The following is a 23,367-nucleotide window of genomic DNA, read 5'->3' on the forward strand; positions in this document are numbered from 1 at the left end:
GTGCCAGTTAGGGGCTTTGTCTTAGTTCAAAACAATGTTTTCAATGGGGACAGTGCACACATTGCTGTTCTTCCCATACGTGGTATACTGGTCAGAGGCTTAAAATTGTTAAGCCAGCCACAATTCAGTCTGGGGCGGCACGGTGAAATTCTGATTGCAGTAGCTGCCTCGACAGACGACGTGCCTAGCCTTATAGGAGTTTTCAGGTATTGCGCAGCTTAGAACTCCACCTTGCCTTACCAAGAGAGTTCATTTTAATTATGAACAGAGTGCAGCTTAGAACTCCACCTTGCGGCATGCCGTTTTCTTGCACGCGAATCGGGGTTGAATTCAGAATGAAATGACCTGCATGCGGAGGCGATTTTTAATGGTGGAGCATGCACCAAATAATTGTAATGAGCAATAGTGTGACCTCGTTAGGCTTTGTGAACAACATACTGATCATAATGAGCCTAATCTTATCCGATTAACCGTTTTTACAGATATATAACTAGCATCAGCATGCATGGCACGTGGTAGGCTAGAATTCCGCACGACTTATTTTAAGAAATTTTGATTAAAAATTTCCTTAAGAGTTTCATAAGAAATGACCTAATTAGGCTTCAGTATTTTCTTTGAGGCTCAGAAATTTAATTTTTGAGCCGCACTCGGGGGGGCTTCAGCGCATGCGCCCAGCCTGGCTTAGCAACCCGAGCGCTATCGTAAGCTGTCGCTCTGTGCACACGCTGGCACGTCGTTCTTTGTTGTTGTTAACAGTTTTGACGACTGTACTCCTCACCTAAAGGAAAAGTGCACGGCGAAATGGGGACTCACTCTGTGCTTTGTCGTGTTCTGCTCCTTTCCAGAAAACCTTGGACGAGCTGCACCCCATGTACCAGGCGCTGTTCCTGCACCTGATCAGGTGGAAAGAGGAGCGGGCTCGCTCGGCCTTCACCATCAAGGTCAGTGGCTGTCACGTGCGCTGTTGGAAGGAAAAGAAAGCAGGCGCCGGCCTGCCGCATTGGCTGAAGTGGCTGATGTGGTGGGCTGCTGAGCTCCGAGGGCGCGCGTTTGAGACCAGCTGTGGTGGCTTTTTTTCTGGTGGAGGTGAAAAGTGAACGCACTCATGTGTAAATGTGCCACATGGGTCTTGGGTCTTTGACCAAAAAACTTTACACTTATGACGATGAAAATTGGGGGACATGTGTAGTTTTTTATTCTGATTGTGGACAGACATTAAATTTGGTTTTTGTGTAAAACGGCTGCGTTAATACTTGTTAGGATTTTTATATGATTTTTTGGCAGCTTTTGTAAAGGAACCACTAGAGTGAAGCAGCTGAACAAGGTACCAGTGAACTGCGCACAAGTCAAGGGGTGCAATAAGACTAATGGCAAATTCCATAGGGAGAGCAGGAGCACTCAAAAGCACTCTGAAAGTGCTCTCTCCTGAGCAGGCGTGTTTCAGTGGTCGAACAGGAGTAGGAGCGCTGTCATCCAGTGGTAGAGCGAGGTCACTTTCGCTGCTCCGAGAGCAGCCGGGAGCCGTTCGATCTACTCCCGCTTGAAAAGCGGAGTAAGCACAGTACGAAGGAGGTCACACGACCTTAAACGCCATATCCTCCCCTTTTTTGTGGGTCTTTTTTTTTTTTTTTTTTTTTTGCTCCTGCGCATTGTCGTGGCTCGGCGAGCGCGGCCTGGAGAGCGCGGCGGTATCGATCATACATTTGCAACTTTGCGGAATGGGCAGCAAGCCTTACGAGCATGCGAGCGCTTCGTTACTGCCACACCTGCTTTGCCTGGCATTGCTCACACATGCTTTTCCGCGGAGATTGCTGGGATGCTTAACTCTTTCAGGACCGCCGGAAAAAGTGATGAAAAATTGAGGTCTTGGCACAAATTTTTTATTACACAAAGCAAAGGCACCATCCTGCCTTAGCATATACCAAAATGCAGCTAATTATATGTTCTTTGACATACAATACCAAGTTTTACTTCAACAGTAACGATAGAACCATGAAAACATCTGAAAGTAAGAACTTCGTAAAAAAACTAAAGACAAATATGGAAAAAAGCGTAAATATAAAAACATTAAAAAAGAATAAAATTCTTTCAGGATATACGAAATCTAACACAATGCTTTGTTTCTTTATAGCAAAAGTTTGATGCGGCTAGGTGTAACTGGTTTTCTGTTTTGTGTGTGATCTCTTTGGCACTAAGGCCATGGCTACGGCGTCGCCCAGGTACACGCCTGGCTCTCGTCTCGGCGAAAACTTGATCTGTTTCTGCGCTGGTGGCAGGAGATCACCACCATAGGTAGTTAACACCCTAGCGAATAAATATAAACCAGCCAGAACATATTTCGAGCGCACAAAGCTACTCCAGAACCAATTGAAACCGAAACCAACACCCACCTTTGAGCGCGATTTGATGTTCCAGGCTGATCGACACCCGAATCCTCACTCGAGCTGAAATCCGTTCTCTAAAGCCGCATTCCGACTTTTCACTGCCACTCTCATCGTTAAAATCAACAGTAGAAGGCGAAGATATGCGAGATGAGACGAGGCGGATTTCTTATCGCGCTCGCGCGAGTATGACGCCATGTTTGTTTACATTCGAAACCACTGCCCGTCAGAATAAAATATCTGATGCGTTGCCACCTGGCGACAAAAAAAGGAACTTCACAGAAGAGAAAACTCCAGTTTTCAAACTATCTCCTCGATGTCGCTAGGTGTGCCATCGAGCGAAAATTTGTATTCTGCAGGCTCGCGAAACCATCGATCATATGTGATCGATAGCCTATGGAGCGGTCCCGAAAGAGTTAAAGGCGAGAATACGTGGAGCGAACTTTCAAAACCAAGTTCGCGTGGTGGGAAATCTCCCGTGGCAGGACACCGTATGTTCGTTGGGCTGAGCTACATGGAGCGATGACACGGCGCGCGCCGCTGCATTGCTCTCAGTGACCTCCATGCGCAGAATCAACGGTGCCATTCAGTAAATAGACCCAGTGAAAGAGGTTACCACTTTGGTTGTACGTCATTTAATGATTCTGCGTGGGGTGAGGGCGTTTCTTCTACTGAAATATTCGTTCTCAGTTCTCACAAACGGCAGAAGTAGAAAAAAAAATGAACGAACGGCGCTGGGGAGATTCGAACCAGTGACTCCAAGAATAAGTAGCCGGCATTCTAACCTCCACTCCACCCCGAGAAATGACGCATACAGTAGAATCTCGATGATACGATTCTGGGTGATACGAATTTCGGGATGATACGAATTTCTGAAAAGTCCCGGCAAAATTGCATTGTTTGCAATGGGAAAAATTTTGGCTGTTACGAACGGACCTGCGCGGCCCGGCGGATGATACGAACGAGCCGGCGAGGCGCCCGAGTGCCGAACAAGCAAGTGACGGCTCTCTCTCCCCATTTGTCACTCTTCTTTCTCCAGAAACGGCCGGGCTGTTGTTTTCTGCTCGCGAAAACGCGCCCCGCACGCCCCATGCGCGCCGCGAAACCTCTCGCACGCTGCGCGCGCCGCGGCCGGCGGCGGCAACATGGCGGCGGCTTCGGCCGTGAAGTGGCACGGCCGCTTGAGCGACTGCTTCTAGCCGCTCTTTAAAATGCCTCTCAAGGCAGACACGAAGTTTCTTGTACAGTAAAGGAGCTAATAACGTTGGCGAAAACGGTACTACAAAACACCATCCGCGCCGCTAGTGAAAGTGCCCATAAAATATCTGCCGGAGTGCTAAGCCTAAACATCTCGGGCGGAGCCAGCGGGCTGTCTCGATCGTATCGCAAGTCGTCAGCGTCTTTTTCTGACCGAGGTAGGAGATACCGCGGGCGCGAAATTGTCAATGCGGCCGTGAAAATACAGCGCGCGCAAAGCCGAGGCGTGCGAATCGCGTGCAAAAACGCACCATGCGGTTCACGCTTGACTGTTGCGGCGTGTAGCGAGCTTGGACACCGGGAGTGAGGAGACAAGCGCGAAGCTAGGCGAAGCGTTACGCGCTCCAGAAAGGACTGCTTTGTGACGTGGGGGTTTAAAAAAAGCAGAAAAAATCACGGATTTGTTCACCCGAAAGTAAGAAAAGAAATAAACAAAAACTTTTTTCAGCGCTCAATTTTTTGGTCTGTGTTGGTTCATACGAATTTCGGATGATACGAATATTTTTCGCGGTCCCGCGAGATTCGTATCATCGAGATTCTACTGTATGTGCAAAATACAGCCTCTTAAACTAAGCACTCAATGCATTTGGCTGGCTGTTACTGGTTTTTTGTCGTATTTAAGAGGCCCTGGTAGCGATACCGCCTGTTCCTCACTTGCCGATCTTGCAGACGGGCCTCATATTACTACTACTACTACTACTACAAGTTATGTGGCTGGATCACCTTTATGTAACCTGATAAATGCTATTGCGCATGCCCATCTCGGCAACACAAGCCACGACAGTCGGGCCGGGACCGTGTTTTTCCCTCATCATTTTTCCCCTCTCTCACCTGCTCTCCGGGTGCGTGCCGCATTCCAATGGCAGGTGCAGTGGCCCTGCTCCCGCATACCCCCAAGTGTTCTGTCCCCTACTCCTCACTGCACGACACCACTGCTCCTGTTCTCTCAATGGAATTCACCGTAACATCATCATTGTATCTGGCGTGTAGCAGAAGTTACACTCGTTAGGTTACCTCGCTTGAAGTTTTGCCTTGGAAGGTGGGACCACACTTCAAACGAGTGTAACTTCTGCTACAGACCAGGTACAATGATGGTGTTAGTCATATTGCGCCCCTTGACTTGTGCTCAGTTCACTGGTTTCTTGTCCAGCTGCATCCCTCCAGTGGTTCCTTTACAAAGGCTGTCAAAAAGGAGCGGATATAAAAATCCAAATAAATTTGAACGTAGTCGTTTTACACAAAAACAAATTTAATGTCCTAGGCCAATTGGAACACTAGGCATGTGTTCCAATTTTCATCATCATAACTGTAAAAATAAGGCTTTTTGGTCTAAAACCCGTGTGGCCCCTTAAGGTTTTAGTGCACATTAACTCTTTCGGGACCGCCGGAAAAAGTGATGAAAAAGGGAGGTCGCGGTACAAATTTTTTATTACATAAAGCAAAGGCACCATCCTGCCTTAGCCTATACCAAAATGCAGCTAATTATATGCTCTTTGACATACAATACCAAGTTTTACTTCAACACTGACGATAGAACCATGAAAAAATCTGAAAGTAAGAACTTCGTAGAAAAACTACAGAAAAAGATAGAAAAAAGCGTAAATATAAAAATATTAAAACATAATAAAATTATTTCAGGATATACAAAATCTAACACAATGCTTTGTTTCTTCATCGCAAAAGTTTGATGCGGCTAGGTGTAACTGGTTTTTTGTTTTGTGTGTGATCTTTTTGGCACTAAGGCCATGGCTACGTCGTCGCCCAGGTACACGGCGGCCTCTCATCTCGGCGAAAACTTCATCCGTTTCTGCACTGGTGGCAGGAGATCACCACCATAGGTAGTTAAGACCCTAGCGAACAAATATAAACCAGCCAGAACATATTTCGAGCGCACATATTTACTCCAGAGCCAATTGAAACCGAAACCAACACCCACCTTTGAGCGCGATTTGATGTTCCAGGCTGATCGACACCCGAATCCTCACTCGAGCTGAAATCCAATCTCTAAAGCCACATTCCGACTCTTCACTGCCTCTCTCATCGTTAAAATCCACAGTAGAAGGCGAAGATATGCGAGACGAGACGAGGCGGATTTCTTATCGCGCTCGCGCGAGTATGACGCCATGTTTGTTTACATTTGAAACCACTGCCCGTCAGAATAAAACATCTGACGCGTTGCCACCTGGCGATAAAAAAAGAAACTTCACAAAAGAGAAAACTCCAGTTTTCAAACTATCTCCTAGATGTCACTAGGTGTTCCATCGAGCGAAAATTTGTATTCTGCAGGCTCGCGAAACCATCGATCATATGTGATCGAAGGCCTATGGAGCGGTCCCGAAAGAGTTAATGCATCCCCAGGTGGTCAAAGTTAGCCCAAGGGCCTCCACTATGGCACAGCTCACAGCACAGGTGTGGCTTCGGCGCATGGAACCCTATAATCTGAAAACAGATGCCAACCAGTTAAAAAAAGACGTTCTTGGAAATTTTGTTTTTTCAGCACGGAAGGTTTCCTTTGCAATGAATGCGTCACGTAAAGTGGTTCGTTTAATGGGCTGAAGTAACTCCGGCCAAGAGTTCACGTAGATCGGGTGGAGGGGAAGGGGGATCGCTGATCATGCAAGCCACACCTATCTAACACGGTACTAAATGGTAACGACGGAAACCTAGCTCAATTTTTTTTGCCTCAGGGGTTGTACTTTCTGTCTGTTTCTCGCGCTGATTTTGCTACTACACTGAGCAGGCAGCAGTGTTGGTGCTGAGTGCTAGCATCTTCTGGATCAAGAAAAGTGTGCGTAATTGAAGCAGTATTTACCGAGGGAGTCGTGAAGCCAAACGTAGAAGAAGATAGTATGTTTTAGTTGCGGCCAGGGCACTTTTATTTTTGTGAACCCGAAGAAACAAAAAAAAAAAAGAAATATCTGAAGAAAAGCTGTGGGCTTGACGTACAAACTTGCAGATTGACGGGCAATTCAAATTTTTTATTTTTTTTGATAGGCTTCCAAAATGACCTGCAGATATATATATCTCTCACAAAAAGTTAGCAAAGGAGTTATAACAAGGAGGGTTGACATGGTTGGTGGGGACAAAAACGGAGAGTTAAAAGTGTTTTTGGCCTAGTGCAGCCAGCGTTTGCATTTCTTGCTCTATGGAACGGTGCTGCCATATTGTGAATGCCGCGCCTTTAGCATCATCCAATGCTTTACCAAAACGAGAGAGCAAGATGAACGCTTGGTGTTCTGCGGCGCGTCAAGTAGGCGTTCTTGGTGTTACCTTTTCTGTCTAGTTTAAAACATATTTTAATGCAAAGCTGAAGCTGTCACGTTAATATATAAGGGCTACAGATCACAATAATGTGAATAGGTTTTCTATTGTAGCAATAGTTAGGAAACAGTGGTCATGTCTACAATGGCGTGTTTACGATTACAGGGGTGAGACAGCTGCGCATATTGCGCCTTTTTGATACAATTCCATTTTCCTGCGCCAAGCTGCTCCAAAAGCATGAAAATTGCGAAAATTGCGCCAAACTGCTCCAGAAGAGCCTGAAAGGCACGGATTTTGATGCTCATGTCAGTTCCGGCGGGGACGAAAGCCTCCCGCATCCCGGTGACCGCTTTTATTGTCGGTCAACAGAAATGGCAAACATAAAAAGACTGAAATGAAGCAAACGATAGCTTCTAAAACACGATTTGCTTTCTGTCCGGGTTCGCTGAAACGGCCTTCCCGATTAGGCATCGCTGTGGCTACAAACATGGCCGCCGCCTGATCTGCCTGCTACTGCCTACTTCACGCGCTCACTGCGCATCGCCGATATTTACCCTGGTTTATTTTACGCTATCAGCTGGGTTCCAGTCTATTCATTCTATCAATTGTGGCTCTGAACAGTGACGTTAACGCGGGGATATGGTTTGAGATTGGTGCGAGATTAGAGAAGTTGCGCGGCTCGTAAAAAAAGTTTTGAAATGTGGGGCCTACGACTTCGGCGTGGTTTGTCCTTGAGTGTGAAATGCGGTGCGTGCGTCTATAATCGGGTTCGTCAATTGAACTTTTTGGCTCGTTGTGGTGTTATAAAATGCTGAGGTGTTGCTGTGCTTCGAAGCGTGATCGCGAGCCTCGGCCCGGGAGGGAACGGTCGGCACGAAAGTTGCGGGCTGTGCTGCGGCGCCGCAACCTGTCCAGCAGGACTGCATGGTTGCCATAGCACGCGACTAATAACACTTGAGGTATGCGAAGTGAAATTTAATGCCAAAATCTAGGTGGCTAAACAGTAACGCTAATCAAATGATCATCGGGTGGACGTGCGCCCCACGGACTGCAACGGGTAGGCTGGGCTATGCAACCGTTATTTCGAAGTTGCTCAACTGTTGCCGTGACTACACACGTTCATACAACGCAGCCTGGGATTACAAAAATAATAATTTTAGCATTAAAATGGCAAGAAAACATGCCACAATTGCAGAACCCTTAAATTTCATAATGTTAACGGCAATTTTGTTGTCAGGGTTGCGTACATCCGCAACACAATATCACTAGTTAGGAAAAAGGTAGTGCAGTTAGAACTTTGTGATACTCTTAAAAAATTATTTCGCTTAATGCTGTTCCAGTGTTCTGGGTATTCAAAACTGATTGGAATGTGTACTTGACCCTCCAAATTGCTGAAATTATGATTTTTTAAGCTCACAAGACGATGTATTAAATGTCCCTACTTGCTCCAAATCAAGATTCTTCTGCTCCAAAATCGAAATTTTGCTGCTCCGAAAACTGCTCCCAAATCTCTTTGGGCTGTCTCACCCCTGCGATTAGGACACGACCTAGTTGATTAACTACTTATGAGATCGAGTTGTTTATGGTTTTTAAGTGAAATTTTGGTTATCAAAAACATACACAGGCAGTTACAAATTTTTCTGACAGCTACATCCTAATGCGTGTTGCAAAGGGATGAAATGGCTGCCACGGTGTAGAGTAAATGAATAAAAAACACGTGTGTGACCTAATGGGATTTGAACTAGGGTCTGCACAATAACAGCTCAGTGCTCCACCAGCTGGGCTATCCCAGCATGTTGCCAGTGCACTAGAAAAGTTGTCATTGTTGTTCCTTTCTTCACGGCATGTAGGCATTTGTGGGGATTGGGCAGGAATTGGGAGCTTTGAGAGGTGCCCACTTCACATAATTCACAAAACTATGAATTGGAAATGTAAAAGTTGTAGAATAGTGTGTGCCACATGACACCTAAATGTGAAAGCACGTGAATGCAACATGTGAACACCAGCTGCACAGAACCTTGGATCTAGGAAAGCTGCGGCGTGTGCCAGTCTGCTTGCTACCGTAATTCGTGCCATAAGGGAAAGACACGAAAGCAAAGAGAGACACGCGTACAGGGTGCAGCAGAACAGAAGGTCTATTAGTTAATCTGTGCCAAAAGACAAAGAAACAAAAGTGAACAAAGTCATGCAAATGCAACATTGCAGTGAAGTTGTTAAGTACCACCAGGCCTTTTTTGCCTTCAGAGCACGTAAGCAGAGTTAAGTGCCCAAGGATCTTTTTTTACAGCGAGCCTAATACCATATTTTCGCGATTCTGTGCACCCCCCCCTCCCCCCCATACTTTGTCAAAAAAAAAAAACTTGGAAAAAAAGGTTTGCTGTGTATCCAAGCACGCCTTGCCCAGGCTATAGAAGTAATACGGCCCAGGCTGCCAACCGCGCTTTCCCAATCTGTTTTGAGCCTTTCACTGCACTTGAGTCGTTTAAAAAGAAACGTTTGGTGGAACGAAAGACAACATGCTGTGGGATACTGAGAGCAGCGGCTCAAGCGGTGCTACACACTCAAGTGGTATTGAGAGTGACTGAGTATCAGATGTCAATGGCGAGTTCGCTGCTTCTGCCTACTTTGTTAAATGTTTGCTGTATAAAATAATTATTCCTTGCGCCAGTCTCATCTTGCTACTGCCGCGAAAAGTGTATGTGTATGTGGGGAGGGGTGGGAAGTCATTTTAGGTTGTTCAAATCTAAGCCCCCCCCCCCCTTGACTTTGGGCATCGCAATCTTGGAAAAAAGGGGGTGCGTAGAATCGAGTAAATACGGTATATGCAGACTGAAATTCGAAACAGTGCTAAAAGTCGGGACAAGGAAACGACGACACAAGGCGCTGTCGTCAGTATGCACCACCAACTAGCCAAAACCACCGTTCTAACGCAGGTATATGCAGTTTCAGGCCTGCAGGCTTAGCAATGTTAACGTGCGTGGGCATGGGCAGGGCATGTGATGCGAAGCCAAGATAACCACTGGTCATTAAGGGTAACAGAGTGGATCGCTAGAGAAGGCAAGCGTGGCAGGGGGCGGCAGAAAGTTAGATGGGCAGATGAGATCAAGAAGTTTGCGGGGATAAATTGGTCGCAGTTAGCACAGGACCCGGATGATTGAAGATCTATGGCAAAGGCCTTTGGCCTGCAGTGGGCGTAAACAAGCTGATGATGATGATGATGATGATGAACGTGCGAATGGTTTTCTCTCATTTCCCCACAGAGCAATGGCCCCCCTCTGCTCCTGTGCGCCTTCGTGCTGTCCATGGGGGCATTGGTGATGGTGCTTCTGCGCTGCCAGCGACGGCTGCCTGACTCGATGCGCTTCTACCCTAGGCGCCGCATCGTCAGCCTCAAGACCCTGAGCTCCTCGCTGCACGCCAGCTGACGGAGGCCGCGTCCTCAGCCTCCTCTCTTCTGGTGACGAGATGTGGACGCGTCTTATTCGGGGATCGCTACGTCTTGTCGCCCTCGACACTCCTTGGAGCACACCAGACGTTCCTTCTTCCGCGGTCTCACCGGTGTCTTCTTTCTTGACTCTGAGAGAAGATGGCGAGGCTTCGACCTCAGCTGGTCATTTGTGCATAAGATTAGTGCTCTGGACGTTTCCCCAGATTTGGTGACGTTTGTTGGCGGTTCCTGCAGAAGAAGTGCCGCGCTCTTGAAGTTTTCTTCAGATTGCGTGACCTGAGGAAATCTGGGTGCCATGTGGAACGTGGTTGTTTCTAGCTTCCAGAGGAACTGTACTAATGATGTTGAGTGTGCGTTGTTACCTAATCGCAGCAGAGGCGTGAGATTCCGATCACGCCCAAACCGCGATGGGTTAGACTGCACTCGCGTTGAGTGAGCGTTCTGGTGACATTATTTTTTGGTGGCGTCTAGATGGCCTCCTTTATGGGTGGTTTTTGTGGAACGAGTGTCATCGTGCTTTTGACATTTCCCTAGATTTCCCCAGATTTTGGACTGAGGAACTCTGAGCGCTGTGCGAAACGCAGTCGTGCTGTAGCTTCCGGTGGAACGGTGTTAACTGTGTTGATTGCGTGTTGTTGCCTAGTATGAACCGTGGCTGTTCAGCCGAAGCTAGGGATTACCAGACCATAATTGGTTAGATTATCCACTTGTTGACTGAGCGTTTTGGTGGCATTATTTTTGGGAGTGTCCAGACGACCTTTGTTGGTGGTTTGTGGGAAAGAAATGTTGCGCTCTTGACATCTCCCCAGATTTTGAGACCTGAGGAAATCTGTACACTGTTCCAGTGGAACTGTACTAACTATGTTGATCGCGTGTTGTTGCCTAGTCTCAATTGTGGCTGTTCAGGGGTCAATCTGATGCCCAGACCTTCACAGGTTATGCTGTTCACTCATCGAGTAACCATTCCAGTGACATTATTTTTTAGCAGCATCCAGACAATTCTGCTGACCGTTTTTTGAACTTTACCCGGTGATGTTTCTGTGATTGCGGGAAGAAATGTTCACTGTTAATGTCTCCTTGTGATACGAATACACGCGTAGGAGTGGGGCTACTTAGATGTTGCTGCACAGAGGTGCCTTTGTGTCGTTCATATCAGAGAGGGTTGCTGATGTGGAAAGTCGTTCCCAGTTCTTGCATGTTTCTGTCTTGGTTGTTTGCGAGGCTGTCATCACACTAGGTTCGTTCCTTTCTTTTTTTCCTGACATGCCCTACATGTTATGTAAGTCTAATTAGCAATTAGCGACATCAGTAGTAGCTTACGGAATGTTTCTCCAGCAGCTCTGTGTTATCTGTTAGTAGTACATAAAAAAGAAACTGCTGTTAGTAGTAATACATCTATGTTTGAGGTTTTTTGGCGTCATTTTCACGTGCCATTTTTTTTTCCCTCCAATGTGGCACATGACTCCTAGTCATTCTGAACATTGTTCACAAGTGCACTTTTTTTTTTTGCGTGTTCAGAAGTGCTCTATTCTCATTCCCATGTCATTCAGTCGGCATTCTTAATTGTAATTGTGATCTCTGCCCCGACGCTTTGTTTGTTTAGGGCTTGAATGTTGACAGCATCTAGCTGTTGTAACTGTCGATACCTGCGACATTTCACTGAGTAGCCATTCTTGAACTGCTCTTCTTCTTGCTGTTTGTTATGCAGTCGCTAACATTTAGGGTTTTCTCGACAATTTGTATGTACTGTGACATACCATTTTCAATGCTGTTTGTTGCTGACCGGTTAATGCAACACGTGGAATGTCAGTTATGAGGCCGTCGTGGAGGTATTTAAAACTACTCTCTCTCTCTTGTTGTCAAGCTACTAGAATACAACAATTACAACCATATATGTTTCAGTCAGAGCACGAATCCACTTGCCATTGCTTGTTGAAAGTTCCTTCTGTGATCGGTAAGTGTTGGCCAATTTTTACTGGAGTACTTTCTCGCTCGCTCATAATGAGCTAAGGGACCACAAAGAAAATGGGCAGCTTTATTTTATTCAAATGATTCAGCACTTCATGTGTTGCTGTACTCTAGCTCAATAAAAAAAAAAAAACCATGCTGCTGTCAGTGAGGAACTTGAAACTAAAGGAGGGATCTTCCAATTCCCTGCTCTCTTCTCAGTATTGGCGATGTGATTGTTGTTTCGATTGTGGCAAACTGTGCGCACAGGCGAATCCTGCTTGTGTAATCTGTTTTAAGTTTGTTTTTGTAACATTACATTGACAGCTCACCAAATAGTGACATTAATTCATTGGCCTAAAACATGCTTAGGAAACAACAAAATGAGCGTAAACTTGTTAAAAATGAACTTTATTTTTTTTTTTTGACCAATTAATCTCACTATTTAGCAAGCTGTCAGTGTAATGTTTTAAGTTTGTTTTTGTAACACTACATTGACAGCTTGCGAAATAGCGACATTAATTGGCCGAAAAAAATAATAAAGTTCATGTTTAACAAGCTTGGGCTCATTTTGTTGTTTCCTAAGCATTCTGATAGCTTTAGTAAATAGCAATATAACTTTATTTTCTGCCATTAACATTCAAACATTACCATCATCATCAACTTTATTTCGAGCGGTGTAAGAGACGTGGCACGTTCTGGTGATCCTTGAGACACTATTTTTGTGACTTTTCAGGAAGCAACTTTCTGAGGGAAAATGTTACGGAAAACATTAAGGGGTCAGTTTAAGTTGCAAGGGTTCATGTCTGAAAGTGGCACCACACATCCTGCACAAAATGCTTAGCTGAGTGCACCACCTTCAGTTGAATCCGGGAATCTTTCGTGCACATTATTTTTCTGATGTCCTCCCAGATTCATGTGACTGCATTTGATATTTGAAAAATCACTCAATGTGGCAATTAATTCAAGCTATTGTTTAGCTTACTCTTGCATTTACTTGAACTCTTTAACATCGAACATCTGGAAAAAAATCTTTTTTGTGTGTGTGCAGTTCTTTCAAACAGTGCTGTAACCATCCATGACTTTGAGGCATTTTTGCACTCAAATTTGTTTTTTGTTAGCGGAGACACATTAAGATTTACGCAGAGTTGTGAATATGCGTTATCTTTTACGCTTCACATATTATGTATACTGTTGAACCTTATTTTATCAATCAAGGTGTTACACTTATCGAGCAAAATTGGTTAATATTTTGGCACTATTATCTGTTCTTGTGCTGCTCAAAATTTGTGTCAGGGGTCACTTAAATCTGTACAAAGTTGACTGCATTCAACACTAGTAGACACAATACCATTAGCTGTTAGTTGTACTAGAATAGCCAACCATTGGGTTTACGTTTATGACCTCCATGATAACGCGTGGTGTCTACAGTAAAAGAAATAGTGAGTAAAATTTTCAGAAAATCCTACAGAAAAACCACAATTTTTGACCAGTGGTTGGCCTGCCTACAACTATAATAAAGGTTAGGCAGCGATACGGAAAGATATTCAGAATTCTGGGAAATAATGACAAGCTAACCTGAAAGTAAACTCGTGCAAAGTTAATCCTGATTAGCTCGTTGACCGCATAAACTAATAGACACTACAGCTTAAAAGCAAGCAGGCCTACATCGGTAAACTGAAGAGCTGAGAACAGAAAAATGCCACTCGGGGGAGTAGTAGTTGTTCAGTAAGGGAGGAATCAGTTTTTCGTGCTTCAATTATATAATGTCGCAAACTACATGTGGCGTTAAAGGGCAATTAGTGGAGCTTGTTGATGTGGTGGCGTAAAAACAAAACAGTGAGATAAGAAATCATCTCTCTCAACTTTTGTTCAGCACATTTTCCGAAAAAAAAAAAAATACAAACTTCAGGTTGTCAGTGAAACTGAATAGGCTGCCTCGTGTGCTACAAGGATGCACTATTCTTTTGACTTCATAGTGGTATATGCGTTCGCTCTAGGGTACAAGTGCAGGTCAGGAGATTAAATTAGGCTGACTGCACGGGCTGTAAATACTGCAACTGTTAGTGCAGTTGACGTGACCAAACCATTCCGCGACTTTCGTGCGCACAATGGTAGGAAATTAAATTATGCCTTCTACGCATTTTTCTCAATCGCAGTTCCTGTTTTTCTTGTTTGTTTTTTTTTCTATCTGAATCGTGACTTGCGATATCTTCTTTTGCATCGCAAAAGGAAAACAAAAGCATTGGCAAAACAGCAGCCAGGGCTAATTATTTACGCCCAAACTGGCTAATAGCCATTTCTTGTTAAACAAGAACAAAAACACCAATTAATTAGTTTGAGGCTGAGAACATTATTTTGAACTAAAAATTATTTGGCCAATAAAAAATCTCCGCAACCTGTTTTTCAGCCCCTTGAAGGTAAACATGACACCAAATGAATGGTCAGAGTGAGCTTTGGGAACGGGCATCATCATTTTAAATATTATAAACTCCGAGCTTCGTAAGCAGTTGTAAGTTTGATGTGTGAGTGGTTGTGGAAATGAGGCTGCCCTAGAATTTCTCATCTGGATATCTACGCAAGAAAAATTGGTGTTAAAACCACATGGTATGCATTTTTTCTGCGGGGGGGGGGGAGGAATTTTCACACGACGGTAGAGCTGTGTAAGTAAGCCTGATTGATATGTAGAGGTGTGCAAATATTCAAAACTTGGTTTGCTTCGCGATTAGTGTCGCCTATTATATTCGATTCTCAGAACAGTGTCAGCATTGAAAGGGTTTGAAGCCGTAGAATATTTGAAATTTGCAAGCAATAAAGCATTAAAAGCTGGCTCTGCCACATGACATGGAAACTCGAAATTTTTAGCCCGACGCCGAAACCGTGCAAAACAGCCTAACACGTGTAAGCCTTGCCAAATTCGAGTGTGCCCTAATTCTGGTGCATGCTAACTGAAGAGGAACTCTACCTGTGTAAAGTTTCTTTATTCCACACCAACCATCCTCATTGTCTGTCACTGATTTTACTTTTGTTCTTTTAACCGATCTTAGTGTTTACCTCTTCATCTCTCATATATAAACTGTTTTGGCGCTCTTTGCCCTAAGTCGGCCTTGCGCCATAAAAATCCAAACGTCATCATTATAAGCACAAACCGCATTCTTAATTACCGTGTTGTGGCTTCGAAAAAACATTCGGCAAGTAGTGCTATTACAGCCATACACACCTAGTTGCCTCACAAGCATTTTTGTACGAGTATTTACTGATACATCCTCTTTTGCGCACCTCGAAATACCTGCACTCAATTCCAGCGAGCATTCGCCGATTTCTGCGGTGTAGTTTCTGGTCGCCGGTGACGCAGCTTCATGGATGCTTAATAAGCATGTTTGATAGTGATCGGGTAGGGCTCAGGGAAAATCTCGTGAACCTAGTAACTTTGTCAATAAGAACAGCTTGGCTTCTTGGACAGAGAAGAGAAGGCCATCATCAGGGAGCAATTATAACAGCTTGGCTTTCTAAATAAAGACATTTTTTAGTTCATCTGGCTTCAGCTTAGTGGGATTCAAATGTCTTTATTTATTTAAAAATACCGACAACTCCCGTGAATACAAAGTCTATGAGCACTGCAAAATGGTTCAAATTAACCAAGCATACTATATTACACCAACACAATAATGGCATTGTTATTGCAGTTAAATCTGGATGTAACGAATTCCTGGATTTAACGAAGTTTTTATAATTCCCATGTGTTGGCGACTTCTGTGTAATGAAGGCGTTCAACGGTTAACCTTGACATGACGATTTCACTACGCTGATGAGCCACTGTTTTCAGCGCTTTTTCTGAAAAATCGGCTGGAAAATGCACTACTTTAGTGAATTTAGTACGCATTCACAGATGTCTAGCATTTCGGCTACATTTCTGCTTCATTCACGCGAGTCTCACTCGAAACTTGCATGCAACGAAAAATTGCGAATTTTCGTCAACTTCATTATATCGAGGTTTAACTGTATTCCACAACACGCCTCCCCTTCTTGCCTGTTTCGGAATCTCAACTTTCGTCGCCAAGTCGAGCGTACGACACGGCTTACCACAACAGTTGGCACTTATTGGTAAAATCAAAGCCTGAAGCATCCGCCCCACAAGCTGCTCAGACAGCGCCGTGCGTATCAAAGAAAGTTGGGGACCTCAAAAAAAGAGACATGCATACACTGGTGCAAGTCTCAACTGGTCGCCCTCTTTATCAGCTGCGCGATGTTCAGTTGTGATGCTGCCGAGATCACTACATAACATGGCACCTGTTTTTGCGCTTAAAAATTTTGAATTTTTGCGAGAAGTGACAGTCACATTGATGCTACTTATTCAAATCAACTTCCAATTAACAAGTTCAATGAGTTCCAGACTTAAATTATCGAGCAATTTCTCCCATTGGATTCGTCCATCTATATTTGCCGGGACGTGCACACCACTTATAAGAAAATTACAATTAAGCGCGTCCGGATTATCAAGAGTCCGCGGAACTTCTCCGAGTTCCTGAGACATAGCAGGAATGGGTATAAATGTTCACCACAAAAAACCAACCGGAGAAAAAAAAAGCTCAAACAAAGCCGTTTTCCTCAAATAAGTGTACTAACAATGAGTTTTCCGCAATTTGAGTAAGCAACTCATAGCTGTAAGGCCTCAGTGCACAGGCAGTTTTAGTTATAAGATGAAATGTGCCCTTACAAGTGTTGGAGAAAATGGCCACCAGAGTGTCCTGAACCTTCTGGCCATAACACCTTTGATGAAGAGAATCAATTCAATAAAGTTAAAAGTCTGCAGGGCTGTCATTTTGATGACAGTCAACAGTCCGAATCTTATATCGAGGCTATCAGCATTAAGGCTCCATGCATCCTTGCAATGGACCTGCCATGGAGCTGTAGGATACAAGACCTGTGCTCCGTATGAACTCTGCCAGCTATGTAGGTTCAGCTTTAATTACTCGCGCCGATTTCGAAGACATGGCTTGCACAGGACGTCACCACCGCCATGTCCGATGCACTGCTCTTGGATTTTTTCAGCGCTGTTTGCGATAAGAGCGGCAGATAAGCTCACAGCTTTGCATCGCGCTAGCGCACACCAGCACGGCTGCAAGCTATGTGTAAAGAAAGCTGCCCATCTCTACGTAGAATGCACACGTGAACTTGAGTGCGCGATGAACTCAGGCGAGGACGACTGGTTTAATCTCTTCTTGGGAAAAAAAAGGAAACGGACGAAAACGTCCCGAAGAATACAGGCATGCGCGGGCACGGCACGGAATGAAAGAAAAAGCACTGCAATACAGTCACGTGAATTTGAAAGGTAGACAACGGCCACAGTTTCAGTACAGGGTCACAGAGCAATGATTAGCGCACTAAGGAGCCGTATCACCGGAAACACGCAACCTACCGCGGCCCAGGCCGCCAAAATAGTACAGAGTTCCAAACTTCTCCTTTCGATGGAACACGTTCAATCTTTCGTTGAAATCGACCACGTCAAGGGGTGTGGGGTCACACGATCTTGCGTTTGCCGTCACAGCGGCAGCTCCAGGCGTTGATTGCGTCCGCCGGTCTTCACGGTATTCATCAGCGGAACAGGACACAGGCAGGCTTACTGCTGGAGTCGCACTTTCGCGCGCAGTGGGTTCCCGCTGGCTGCCCTGCCGGTCGTGCGAGGCTCGCAACGCGCACGTCGCCTTGAACTCCTCTAGCTGCGCTTTGTGGAAGTCCCGCCGTTGACGCTTGCTCAGGCCAGGGGGAACGGGTCTGAAAAATATTGCCGAGGGCGCCGGCTGCGCAGCTGCTCCTCTGGTCGCCACTGCGTCGGTGGTGTTCGTATGTGTTGCAAGGGCTTGGTTCCGGCTGCAACCTGCACTTTCGGCGCCTCTGTACTCGGGGTAGTGCGGTCCTGGCGGGGGTACACTTCTTTCGCCGTGCGGACGCGCCATTTCACTGCACGAGACTGCGAGGCATGTGCGCATGCGCAAGAAGTGAACGGGAATTGGCACAGGGTTGCCAGGTAGAAAAAAAAAAAGACGGCCCAGAAAACAGAAACTACTCAGAAATTAGCCGAATTAACCCTACAACGCAAGAAAAAGATATCCGGAAATAGCATGTATGGTCGTGTGAAGCTTGTTCACTCGTGTAAGAGAGCTTCGCAGAATTTCTTGTTCCTGGTCGTTTAACAATTAAGCTCGTGGAACACTTTTTTAAAACGCCTTATTATACAAAGAACACGGTAGTCACTGAGATGATTTCTAGTAAGAGCCTTTTGTTGAAGGTATCAGACTAAGACAAAAACCTTGAAAATAGCTGCTGGGGTTTAAGCATAAATTGTTGATTTCGCCTTCAAAAGATGAGCACGCGAAGAAGTAGAGGTGTACGCTCTTTTTCGGGAGTTTTACAGTGGAGCTATTCACAGATCTAGCCCCTCTACCCAGATAACGCAAAACAAACCTGGGTAAATCCTCAGGATGTCCGACTCCGGACATTTCAGCATCCTCAGGTTGTCCAGATCTTATCCTCAGCCAGTCCAATCGGGGTCCGTTTGTCCGTCCAGCGTACATCCTCAAAACGTCGTCGAAATGATGCCGCTGGACAATTTTCGTACACTTCCAGGATACAAACTAATGTTCTTTTTTCTTAGTCTGAAGTTACGTACAAGCTAAGGCAACAGGCCTCACTACACACTAAACTTTCTTACACCCTTTTCGGCCGAAAAAGGTGTAAGAATCTTGTCCCATGGCGAACACCTTTAAAACGTGTTTTGGCGAAGAAAGGTGTATGGATGAAAAAAGGATGTTCGTGTGAACACCCTAAAAAAAGGTGTAAGGAATTAACACCCTAAAATAGGGTGTGCAGCAGTATATACGCGTGGCAATGTGAATCGGCAGAGCGCTCATCAATCAACACAAACAGTAAATACGCATAAGTCACACTTGGAACACAAATGAATTGAGCAAGAAAACCAAGGGGATGCAAGCGGAACAGGGAGTGAACACTTACCTACTTGCTTTTATATCCAGCATAGGAAAGCCCCCGATCGAGTCGTTTGCTTGTCGCAAAAAACAGACAAGCGGGGGGTGGTCTGTACCTCACTGGTAATAAAATAGCATAATTTATTACTGCACCTGTGTAATATCCACGGTAACAGCAGCGCCACACATCCATATGGATTGTGATCCAGAAGAAGTAATACAACGGATCATTTAGGGATCATTCGCAATCCATTGTGATCCAAAATAAGTTCTAGGATGGACCATTGAGGGATCATTTACAATATCTAATCCTGTGGATGTCCCCCGGAAGCCCAGAATAAGATGCAGGACGTTTGGATAATTTGACGACGTCCTCAGGACGTTTTGCGTTATCTGGGTATGCTCTATGCATTCTACACATGAATTTGCTAGAACTGTACTCGAGACGGGAAATGCCCGCGAACAGGTCGACATAACGGGTCCTTCTACAAAAAAAAAAAAAAAAACAGGCAGGGAGAGAGGGTGTCACGTGAACGGATGGTGGGGTGGTCTTTACCAGCTCGGAACAATGGACACCGGGAAGCCGTTGACGAGTTGGACAAAACACCCATTTAATGCACAATTAAAAACCCTAACGCAAAGCACTCAATAATTAAACCACACACAAACGATAAACACTCACATCTCTAACTAAAAATCCCAACCTACAACTCAACTCTAACCCAAAAGTCTCTACAATAACGTTCTACACTATTATTTCAAATACACTCCTCAATCAAGTTCTAGTTAATTTCTCTTGTACCACAACTCCCTCTGGCCACAGCCGTCACCTATCGAAATCTGCCGGTCACCTCAGCCGAAGTGCTTGCCATCGCCAATGCAACTACCACACACCAGCATCAACCATACTTGACCATCATTACGGACTCCCAACAAGCCTGTCGGCTGTATCAAGCTGGCCTTGCACCACCCCAGGACCTCCCTGTGCTCCAACACCTTCCCGAACACATTGAAATTTCTATCGTCTGGACCCCAGGCCATGCTGGCCTTGCCGGGAATGAGGCGGCTCATGCCGCAGCCCGCGATCTCCTTACCCGGGCACTCCCAACCGCAAGGACCGACACCGCCGGGCGCCTCATCTCTGACCATGAAATCCTAACTCCGCTGGACTCTACCTACAGCTCCCTCCTCGCGCACTACACACACATCAGAAGAACATACCCTCCTCCACACCACAGTCTCTCCAACCACCAAGCTCACATATATCGGCGTCTACAAACAGAAACCTTCTACAACCACACTATCCTCTCCCACATATCTCCGTCCATTTTCCCCCACAACTGCCCACAATGTGACATCCCTCTCACAACCTACCACCTTGTGTATTCATGTCCCCACCAACCCCACCCCATTCACTCCCCCTCCCTTGAGCAGTGGGAGTCTGCGCTGACCAGCTTGGCGCCGGAGCATCAAATCGCCCTGGTGCTACGAGCCCTGGATTCGGCGCAGCCTCGCGGCCTCCTGGACGTAGGAGGCTGACCACGTCCCTTTCCAGCTCCCTTGGCTGCTCAATAAAAAAAATGTTTTTTACCACCACCACCACAACTCCCTAGTTGTGTCCTTTACAACTGCGTCCCTACTGGACTTGCCTACCCCGGTCGTCGGCGCTGACGTGTCGCACCCTTGCGTGGCCGCGACTCGGTAGTAGCCGTCCTCGTCTCGCTTCTTCGGTGCCGGCGTTCGATGCGCGCGGTCACTCCTTGGACGGCGTGGGCTCCGCGCGTCCTCACTTCTTTCCTCTGTGGCTACCCCCTGGTAGCCGCTCTCGCTGGAGGTCCTTGATGCCGGCGTTCGACGCGCGCGGTCATCCCTTCGGCGGCGTGCTTCCTCGGTGGCTACCTCCTGGTAGACGCTGCCACTGGAGGTTCCAGGTAGGCTTGGCACGAACGTCGCCTTTCGGGGCCGTCGAGACGAACGTCGACGGAGCGTGGACGATGGCCGCTGGGGCCACGAAGACACGGGTTCGTGGTGCACCTAAGATGACAGTGCCGATGCGAAGTCGGCCCGCTCCCGCCCAGGCTCGGATGGCGTGGTCGATGGGAGGCTCGGCAGGCTCGGCTGCGCCCTAGTGGCTGCATTGAACACTTCAGATGCTGAGCTACAAGCTTCCCTGTCTAACAGCGTCGCACTAGCCGTTTCGAGGGTGAGGCTACTCTCACTACTCATGCGCACCTCTAACGAACCCGAACTAAAACCTTCTGTAGGAATGGTATCCCTTCCCGCGGACTGAGTGGCGGGCACCTGAGTCTCAACCATTATTTGTTCGGGTACCTTGAAATCAACTGAGTTGTCAGAGCTATAATGCGGCAGAAAGCTGTCCTCGACTCGCGTGTTCTCGGTGGCTCATTGCCAAGCGCCTGGCCTGCGGTCGAACCACTCCCGCCCAGTTCACTGTCTCGCGCTTCGAACGCGACTTTCTCCTCAGCAGGTTGTCCGAACAAACAAACGTTTTCTTTGTGTTTATTTTTACTCGCGGCCTCATCGTGATCCGCGACCTGCGTTCTATCAAACGCACGTGCTCCTTCGCTGCCGCCGATCTGCGTGCTTTCTTCCTCACGTGCCTCGTAGAGGTCAGCGCCGCGGAATCCTTCTGTCTCACGTGCAGCGCGTTTCTTTTTGCGTTCTTTTTCTTCGAGGCACCGCGTCAATTCTGCATGTTACCTTTCCAGCTCTACCATATGAATCTGCAACTCTCTTTCCTCGGCCTCAAGCCGTTCCCTTGCTTTGCGAGATTCTTCAATCTTTGCATCCAATGTCTGATTGACTTTGCGGCTCTCTTCATTGTACAATTCGACAAACTGTTCTTTGCTCAAACCTCGCGTCTGAACCAACGTCAACAACCTTTCCCAATCCATTCTCCCAGCTGGTAAGACACGTGACAGGGCCCGATGGAAATATCCTGGGTGAGGATAAATCAATCCTGGCAGGCTCGCCAATTATTTGTCACGTGAACGGGTGGTGGGGTGGTCTTTACCAGCTCGGAGCAATGGACACCGGGAAGCCGTTGACGAGTTGACAAAACACCCATAAAAAACCGCACAATAAAAAAAAACCCTAACGCAAAGCACTCAATAATTAAACCACACACAAACGATAAACACTCACATCTCTAACTAACGATCCCAACCTACAGCTCAACTCTAACCCAAAAGTCTCTACAATAACGTTCTACACTATTATTTCAAATACACTCCTCAATCAAGTTCTAGTTAATTTCTCTTGTACCGAAACTCCCTAGTTGTGTCCTTTACAACTGCGTCCCTACTGGACTGGCCTACCCCGATCGTCGGCGCTGACGTGTCGCACCCTTGCGTGGCCGCGACTCGGTGGTAGCCGTCCTCGTCTCGCTTCTTCGGTGCCGGCGTTCGATGCGCGCGGTCACTCCTTGGACGGCGTGGGCTCCGCGCGTCCTCACTTCTTTCCTCTGTGGTTACCCCCTGGTAGCCGCTCTCGCTGGAGGTCCTTGATGCCGGCGTTCGACGCGCGCGGTCATCCCTTCGGCGGCGTGTTTCCTCGGTGGCTACCTCCTGGTAGCCACTGCCACTGGAGGTTCCAGGTAGGCTTGGCACGAACGTCGCCTTTCGGGGCCGTCGAGACGAACGTCGACGGAGCGTGGACGCTGGCCGCTGGTGCCCGACCGATGCCGCTGGGGCCACGAAGACACGGGTTCGTGGTGCACCTAGGATGACAGTGCCGATGCGAAGTCGGCCCGCTCCCGCCCAGGCTCGGATTTCGTGGTCGATGGCCTGGCCGCGTCCCCCTGGCTCGTTTGTTGAAGCGCACGTGCTCCGGCCGCCTCCTGGTTTCTTCGGTTCCTTGCCTCCCCCTTCTCTTTCTGCGTCCCGCTTTTATACCCTCTGGGCTCTCTCGTGGCGCACTCCCATTGGCTTCTTGCATCTTCCCTGTCCTTATATGGTAATCTCGCCAATTGTCCCATGCGTGGCCTTCCCTGATTGGCCAACCAGTGCGCTGCCACTTTTGCCCATGATTCCTCGGTGCGTCGGCGCTGGCGCTTGCTGATTGGCGC

General features: G+C 46.8%; 1 protein-coding gene across 1 annotated transcript in view; it reads left to right on the plus strand.

The window, feature by feature from the left end:
- Nucleotides 1–11,353, plus strand: part of LOC144166407 (uncharacterized) — a 48,071-nt gene extending 36,718 nt beyond the window's left edge. The window contains exons 6-7 of the mRNA XM_077695931.1: nt 846–941; nt 10,160–11,353. Coding sequence (XP_077552057.1) covers nt 846–941; nt 10,160–10,324 — 261 coding nt within the window. The 3' untranslated portion in view covers nt 10,325–11,353. The remainder of the gene's footprint in view (nt 1–845; nt 942–10,159) is intronic.
- Nucleotides 11,354–23,367: the final 12,014 nt, after the last annotated feature.

This window comes from Haemaphysalis longicornis, unplaced genomic scaffold (assembly GCF_048455015.1).
Source record: "Haemaphysalis longicornis isolate Haplotype H1 unplaced genomic scaffold, Haemaphysalis longicornis Haplotype H1 scaffold_17, whole genome shotgun sequence".
Taxonomy (NCBI): Eukaryota; Metazoa; Arthropoda; class Arachnida; order Ixodida; family Ixodidae; genus Haemaphysalis; species Haemaphysalis longicornis.